Source organism: Rhinopithecus roxellana, chromosome 1 (assembly GCF_007565055.1).
Source record: "Rhinopithecus roxellana isolate Shanxi Qingling chromosome 1, ASM756505v1, whole genome shotgun sequence".
Classification (NCBI taxonomy): Eukaryota; Metazoa; Chordata; class Mammalia; order Primates; family Cercopithecidae; genus Rhinopithecus; species Rhinopithecus roxellana.
In genome coordinates this window covers 113220721-113229456 of record NC_044549.1, presented here as the reverse complement: position 1 = coordinate 113229456, position 8736 = coordinate 113220721, and the positions used below count along the sequence as shown (strand labels likewise).

At 40.6% G+C, this 8736-nt stretch overlaps 1 protein-coding gene across 1 annotated transcript; it reads right to left on the bottom strand.

The window, feature by feature from the left end:
• Nucleotides 1–213: 213 nt before the first annotated feature.
• On the bottom strand, nt 214–903 carry LOC104676466 (60S ribosomal protein L9-like). Its single transcript, XM_010381307.2, has one exon. It carries the CDS (start codon nt 901–903, stop codon nt 325–327), a length of 579 nt encoding a protein of 192 aa, XP_010379609.1. The 3' UTR covers nt 214–324.
• Nucleotides 904–8736: the final 7833 nt, after the last annotated feature.

Sequence of the window (8736 nt, the reverse complement as noted above, 5' to 3'; positions counted from 1 at the left end):
ATCCAGCATGGGAGAAAGATGTAGCCTGGGAGGTTAGACCAGTCTCTCTTTTCAAAAGCTTCTGCCTGCTTATATTCTAGTCACGCTGGCAGCTGATTAGATTGTGCCCACCCAGATTAAGGATGGGTTTGCCTTTCCCAGCCAACTGACTCAAATGTTAATCTCCTTTGGCAACACTCTCACAGACACACCCAGGATTAATACTTTGTATTCTTTTTTTTTCTTTCCAAATCAACAGGTCTTTTATTGCATCATTTAAATATCACAAGTAGGTCTTAGGAGTCATCTGGCATCTTCTTTCTGTAGCTGGATAACTCTTAGATCTTATTCATCAGGCTGCTGAACAGTTCCTTTTTCAGAGACATAGATGCCATCCAAAAATTTCCTGATATCTTTGTTTTTAACTGTTGTGGCTTGCTGAATCAAAGTCGCTGAATTTGAAACAAGCTCAATGTCATTTCCTTCAAGGATTAATTCATCTTTCTGGGCTTGAGACACTGAACAAACAACACCTGGTCTCATCCGAACCCTGCAGATGTATTTTTCACCCAAGAAATTTCGGATTTGAACAAGAGACCCATTCTCCTGGATAACGACGTTGATGGGGAAGTGAGCATACACAGACCTCATCTTGTAACAGAAGCCCAGTGTAACACCCTTGATCATGTTCTGTTCATGACTACAAACAGTCCAAATGCTAGCCAGTTCCTTTCTGTTACCCCACCATTTGTCAAACAGAAGCCTCTTTTTTTTCTTTCCAAGAAGACTGAGTTCTACATTGATGTGACTGAAGTCCCTCTGCAGGGTTCCTCTGGGGCCCTTCACGATAACTGTGCATCCCTTCAGAGTAATGTCGACATTTTCTGGAATGTCAACAGTCTGATTGCTGAGAATGGTCTTCATTCTTGCAGTGGAAGCAGCAAAAAAAGAATACTTGGTATTCTTCAATCCAATCAACTTGACACTCAGTATTAACCGTCACATGCACCCACCTCTTTGCTCATGTTGTTCCTTTTGCTGGAGATTCCTGATGTCCTTTTGAAATTTTCAACCTATTCATCCTTCCTGGCCAAATTCAAGCAACATTCCCTTATTTGTTCTCTAAGACAACACTACTTATCCTTTATTTTATCTTTAAAATGTGCTTATGTTCCTAGAGCTTATTTTGTTCTTATATTCTTGCTCCCTGACTTTATGCCTATATTTCCCAATGACGGTAAATTACTCAAGTGCAGGGAATGTTTTTTTCTTTACTTCAATTTCTTATGTAAAGAGTGAATGCTCAGTAGTTGTAAACTTGACTAAAAGACCCTGAAATAGGTCCATGTATGTGGAACACATGGTAGAGTCCATAAACCTCTTGCTTTAGTGACGTTTCAGCTTATGGTGCAACATTTTTGGCTGATATATCAGTGAAGTGTATGATCCTGACAATATTTTTCTGCTCTCATGGTGGAATTCACTGTTATGTTTTGATTATTCTACTCAAGAAGAATTTGAGTATATTCACTATAAGTGGCACAGATACAATAGAAAATTTAAAAACAACATCAATCAACTAACTTGAAAAGTAACCCGAAACAAAAGGCCTGAATAACCAAAAATGGGCGGGGAAAATTTAACTAGAAAGCTTAGCTTAACTAAGGCAATCTTTTGCACATTTACTATATGGGAACATTGAAAACCTTTGCATACGGCATCTCTGACATAGATAAACTAGAGGTTGCTAAAGCACTAGATGAATTGATTAGCACATTTCATAAGCATTAATAGGATAAGTTGGATTTTTCAAGATCTGTATAGAAAACAAATATTGAGATTTCTGCTAAATATCTGAAGCAGAGATATTCTGAGCTGTTGATACAACTTTCCAATCTAGGACCTCTTCTACCTGATTACCTGCTCCAGGACTGATAGCATCAAATTTGAGTGGAAAGGAGACATTAAACAATAAGTTTATGATCCTTGGGAGCTAAGCAATCCATTGGCAGCCACTTCCAGGTGTGTAAAAATTTAAGTAATATTTCCATGCAAAGACTGCCACCAGTAAGAACCAAGGGTCATTAAGAGATGTAGCTTACAAGCAGCTGACAGATACGCCATCCCCAAACAAAGGCTTCTTCAACTTTATCCCATCCTAAATAGCTTAAGTAAAACCAGGGTGAAAGTGGGAGATGTTTACAAGGAACCAGTGGAGTTACATTGAACTGAAAGGCAGATGGTGGATCCAGGTGGAAAGGTCAGAGGCAGGAGTCCCTCCTCTTCTCTTGGCCTGTCTGCTTCACCTTACAGTTAATTGGCAGACACTTTTCTCTGCTTCTTCATGCAAGGACTAGATATGTCACCATGAGGCATGACTCCGCAATCCTCAAATTTAGATGTCCTTAAAAGTTAAGTGTCATTGGGTAGGTGAGTGGAGTCACTGAATCTTAACTGTAACCTCATAGGAGGGAGGTTCTGATTAATCTAGCTTAGGTCAGTATCCGCTCTAATTGAACCAAGAGCAGCAAAAGGGATGGAGAGTTTTAGAACTTTACTGCTGAAGAGGGTTTAGGGGAAAGGGTTGAACCTGGACAGCCACTCACAAATATCTAATTTAATGACTATAGCAGTGGTTCCCAACCTTTTTGGCACTAGGGACTGATTTCATGTAAGACAGTTTTTTCATGGATCGGGGCAGGGTAGGTGGGAGGATATGGTTTCAGGATGATTCAAGCCCATTTAATTTGTTGTGTCTTTTAATTCTATTATTTTTCCATTGTAATATATGATGAAATAATTATACAACTCACCCTAATGTAGGAACAGTGGGAATCCTGAGCATGTCTTCCTGCAACTAGACAGTCCCTTCTGGGGCTGACAGGACACAGTGACACCCAAAGTGTGTTTCTTACGTCCAGGCTACTCCATAATCTCATTTTGATTGCTGTCACCGCAGAAAGCCCTGCTTCACAAAGATAGGATGTTGGAAATGGATGCAGGCTTTTCAGTGCTTTTGGCAATCTCAAGATATTACACCTTGACTTTAATCCAGAATGTATGGAGAGTTGAAACTGTCTCAAACACACTTTTAAGGCCACTTTCATTTGTGATCCCAAGTGGTTGATCCTCTTCCAGCACAGATAAAGTCAACTTCTCTGGCATGTTCATAAATAGGCCGAGGATCCAATCCTTCCTAGTTCGGGAGTCTTTTGTGGTTAGGAAGTAATGCTGAAACTCTTTTGAAAACTGAGATAGGTCATCATGCAGCAACTGGGAGAATGAAAGCTCCAGCTCAGTTTCTTTCTGTATTACTTTCATGCTGTTTCTCTTTTAAAATCGAATGTTTTTAACAGCACCCAAGTCACCTCTTGTGTCCTTGCTACTTAGAAATTTCTTTTGCCAGATACCCTAAATCATCTCTCTCAAGTTCAAAGTTCCACAAATCTCTAGGGAAGGGACAAAATGTCACCAGTCTTTTGCTAAAATATAACAAGAGTCACCTTTGCTCCAGTTCCCAACAAGTTCCTCATCTCCAGGCTGAGACCGTCTCAGCTTGACCCTTATTATTCATATCACTATCAGCAATTTTGTCAAAGCCATTCAGCAAATCTCTAGGAGGTCCCAATCATCTGTCCCACATTTTCCTGTCTTCTTCTGAACCCTCCAATCCAAATTGTTCCAACCTCTGCCTGTTACCCAGTACCAAAGTCGCTTCCACATTTTCGTGTGTTTTTAGCAACGCCCCACTCTACTGATACCAATTTATTGTATTAGTCAGTTTTCACACAGCTGACAAAGACATACCTGAGGCTGGGAAGGGAAAGAGGTTTAACTGAACTTACAGTTACACATGCCCAGGGAGGACTCAAAATCATGGTGGAAGGTGAAAGGCACTTCTTAAACGGTGGCGGCAAGAGAAAATGAGGAAGCTTCAAAAGCAGAAACCTCTGATTAAACCATCAGACCTCATGAGTCTTATTCACTACCACGAGAACAGTATGGTGGAAACCACTCTCATGATTCAAATTACCTCCCCTTGTGTCCCTCCCACAACATATGGGAATTCTGAGAGTACAATTCAAGATGAGATTTGGGTGGGGACACAGAGCCAAACCATATCACATTCAAAATCTCTGCTAATGTTTGAAACATGTCAAACAATCCCAGTGTTCACTCCTTGACCCCATAATTTCAGTTTGGCTTTGAATGCAGACACTTTATCTGCCAACTTGAACACAGTTGTCCTTCTCCCCTGAAGTGACAAGTTGAGTTTGTTGAGGAGGCTGAATATGTCACACAAGCAAGTTTTGAGATTCATCTGTGTCACTGAAATGTGCTGCCAGTGGTGAATGTTTTTCTAAAAGAAATATCAGCTCCCACAAATGAAAAACTCTGGCCAGTGATCTATCTTTGGAAAGTTGTCTCACTTCTGTGTATGAGAGAAGATGTGTGTGCTGTGTCCATCTCCTCACAGAGCTGCAAGAATAGACACGAGTGAAGGGCATGTACCTTAATGTGGTTGATAATTTTAATCACATTCTGCAAAACATTATTAACTTCACATGACATTTTCAATGAGCCAGCATTTCTTTATAAATGACACAGGGCATAGACTCACAGTGACCTCTTTGACCCAACTAGTCTTTGACCTGGACAGAAAGCTGTCCAGTCATGGCAGCCGCTCTGTCCATGCATATGCTGACACAAAACAATCAATTCAGTTTTTCTGATATGTAATCATTCAAATACTTGAATAGTTTTGCAGGTGTGGTGTTGGTTGGCAACAAAAGTGCACATTACATATCTCTGTGCCCATCCTCCTGAAAAATATATTGCACAATAATAGGCATTGTTGCCTTGTTTTCAACATTTTAAATTATTTTAACATTTTAAATTACAAATGGCATTCCTGAGTCAGCCTAACCTAATACTCATCAACCTGGGTTGTGCACCATGGTGACTCATTAATCCTCTCTAACAATTGTGCCTCAATATCCTCTGCTATTTTATCAATTCATCTAGTTATGGTGCTAGCTGAAAGAGAAACGTGTGCCACCTTTTGAACTGCAGACTGAAGCATCTCCTAAAAGTTCACAACAAATGTCCTTAGCAGCAGACAGGATCAACTCTTCAACAATGGTAAAGGGCTTCTTAGCTTTAGCAATGCAGTTAGCCACTAAGAATGATACTCTGTGCAGACACATTTAATGAAGTGATTGCCTTCAATAGTTGTGTCTGTTCTTCATGTTCACACTATTTTCTTTTGAGAAATTCCAAAGGCTTGTCTTATTTTATTTATTTATTTAGATGGAATCTTGCCCTGTTGCCTGGCTGGAGTGCAGTGGTGCAATCTCAGCTCACTGCAACCTCCACCTCCTGAGTTCAAGTGATTCTCCTGCCTCAGCTTCCCGAGTAGCTGGGACTACAGGCGCAAGCCGTGATGCCCAGCTAATTTTTGTATTTTTAGTAGAGATGGGGTTTTACCATGTTGTCCAGGATGGTCTCCATCTCTTGACCTCGTGATCCGCCCACTTCAGCCTCCCAAAGTGCTGGGATTACAGGTGTGAGCCACTGCGCCCGGCCAAAGCTTGTCTTTTAATGCAGGGTGCTTGGTCTCTTTGTGAAGCAGTTTTGAAGGTTTCACGGCTTTGTTGGGTAACTGGTTGCCACATATTATGCAAAATGGGATTGAAGAATGTGAATCAACTGTCGCAACGAAACTGTAATTTAAGTGGAATTTTTGGTATTTTCTTTTAAATGCAATTTTCTTTTTATTGGCTGTCTTAGAGTCTTCTACTGTCTCATCATTGGGTCTTCCCCTCTTTTCAAAGAAGCTTTCCAGTGATGTTTGTTTTTAACCCGTTTTGGCTAGGGTTAGCCTGTGGGCTTACCAAAACCATGACTGAGATAAGTATGCAGTATGGGAATGAGGCACAGATGGAAGTGGTAAATAAAATAATGGGTGGGCCATGCGTGGACTAAAATGTGTCAGATTCTGACTTAAAGCCTGCCACTGGATGCAGCTGTACAATTGAAGTATATCAACTGATTTGCCATATAAAGCCTGCCACCAGATGCAGCTTAATTATCACTTGCCACTCACTGATAGGATTTTTATATGAGTCTGCAAGCAATTTATTTATTATGGTCTCTGTGCAGTCAAACCTCTCTGCTAATGTTAATCTGTATTTTCAGCCACTCCACAGGGCTAGCAAAACCCTCTCCGCTCCACCTCAGATCACCAGGCATTAGATTCTCATAAAGGGTATGCAACCTAGATCCCCTGCATGTGCAGTTTACAATAGGGTTCACATCCTTCTAAGAATCCAGTCCTGCAACTAATCTGATGGGACGTGGAGCTCTGGCAGTAATGCAAGCAATGGGGAGCAGCTATAGATACAGATGAACCTTCACTTGTTCACCTGCTGCTCACCTCCTGCTGTGTGACCCGGTTCCTAACAGGCAGGGACTGGTACCAGTCTGTGGCCCAAGGGTTGGGGGCCCCCAGAATACAAGACCACATTCGCAGTGTAGAGAACAACCAGGACGTTCAGTAATTAGCTTTTATTTCTTAGGTTGTAGAAGGAAATATTTTTTTTTTTTTTTTTTTTTTTTTTTTTTTTGAGACGGAGTCTTGCTCTGTCACCCAGGCTGGAGTGCAGTGGCCGGATCTCAGCTCACTGCAAGCTCCGCCTCCCAGGTTTACGCCATTCTCCTGCCTCAGCCTCCCGAGTAGCTGGGACTACAGGCGCCCGCCACCTCGCCCGGCTAGTTTTTTGTATTTTTTAGTAGAGACGGGGTTTCACGGTGTTAGCCAGGATGGTCTCGATCTCCTGACCTCGTGATCCGCCCGTCTCGGCCTCCCAAAGTGCTGGGATTACAGGCTTGAGCCACCGCGCCCGGCCCGGAAATATTTTGTACATTAACAAAGACTGTGCCTTGGTCATAAGTGACATTACATAGAACTACTGAGTCTCAATCACTCTTGCAGAAGGCAAAAGAATGAAGTTCAAACACACTTGTTGAACCAAAGGAATGAATAATTGCTTCCATCACCATTTCTGCCCTTCTATCTTGACAAAAGAAGTATCTGAAAACAGCAATCACTGATTTTAACAATAGTTGACATTTCTTGCTGTGCACATTAGTCAGTATTTATCCTTCAGGTATGACATTAATACTAACCCACACCTAATACTTTTTTAGATACAAATGATTATTGGTTCCCTTTGAGCGATCAAGAATGATGACAGTTGTGGAGACAGTAGCAACTGGCAGCAACTACCTCCTTTTTTCACCACTCCTATAGGGCTTCTCAACAGGACTGTTGTCTTCTTGGGTTACCATTGGCTCCTGGCCTTTTCTTCTCCCCATGGGTGCTTGTTCTGGTTTTTAATACTCCTATAGAGTCCTGCATGGCTTCACAGTCATAATATCCACACTCTGATTCAGAACATGAAGGCATTCTTTATGCTTTACACATTTAAAGTGAAATGTAGACCTTTATGAAAATAATGTTTAAAATATAAATTGCATTCCTGAGTCAGACTAACCTACGGCAAACTCTTTTTAAATTTTACTCTGTAATACATTTCTTTCTTCTTTTATTTTTTTAACTAATGATTTTTTTTTTACATTATGCTGTGAGGCTCCTATGTGTTAACCCTGATGACAGTGATACCAAAATTATGACAGTGTATGCTGCAGTAATTTAACAGAGTGAAACTTAGCATCATCCATTCTGAATCATTAATAGAAAGATTGATGCTGGGTGAGCTTCAATGAAGTAGGAAGGAAAGGCATAGACATCATGAGTAGAAAGGTTGTGTCAAAGCAAATGATTATGACCATTTGAGACTGTAATAGTTATCTATCTTTCAATGTATGTTTCTATTGTTATAGAAAAGATAGGGAACTTTTACTATTCTACTTTTTCTTCAAGTTACAATCTAATTTCAAGTAGCTACATGACATGAACTTTTTTATTCTTCTCTCATATCACTGAGCACATAGCAGGTGTTCAATAAACACTTGTTGATTAATTGATATGAATAAATAAATACCATACTTGCAAAAAGTGTTCTTGGGTTTTTCATAATGCTCATAAAGGCTCGATGTAGTATACAATACCATACAACACAGTTTTTCTGCTTTCTTTTTATTACTAAATAAATCAGATGGGGTTGGTCATGTTAGGTGTTCATGTCACTGTGAGTCTGGTGTGAACAGTCAGTCAGAAGTCTAGCACGGTGAGGAGGACATCTACCTATAAGGGTGACCCTGCATAGTGAGGCAGAACCTGAACAGGGTACGGTAGAGACCACGTGGGTGGGTGACCTTGGTGGGGTGTCATTGTCTGAGCAAGTTGAGGAGGATGTTCATGTGGGGTAGGGGCTAAGATGAAGAGCTAGAGTCTGAATAGGGTAAAGGGGACATGCAAACTGGCTTTTGAGTCCTTGGATGGGGAATAGGTGATGATAGAGATGGAAATCTGGCTACTTACAGAGGAACTGGTTAAATGAATAAATAAATATATAAAAGAGAATGGGAGTTAGTTTCTTACTATTGTAAAAGGGGTTGTAAATATAGCGAAGGAGAAGAGTAGATGAACCCTGAAGGCTGGGTTCAACACTACTGGTGTGAACTCATGGTTTTTAATATAAATAGATAAAGATAGAGAGACATAAAAATATAGTTGTGTTTATAAACACTCTGAATATTGGTGTATCTGTGTTTTTGTATGTGTTATGTACA

Excerpts from the sequence above, each read along its gene's own strand:
- LOC104676466 (XM_010381307.2), bottom strand. The coding sequence starts at position 903 with ATGAAGACCATTCTCAGCAATCAGACTGTTGACATTCCAGAAAATGTC.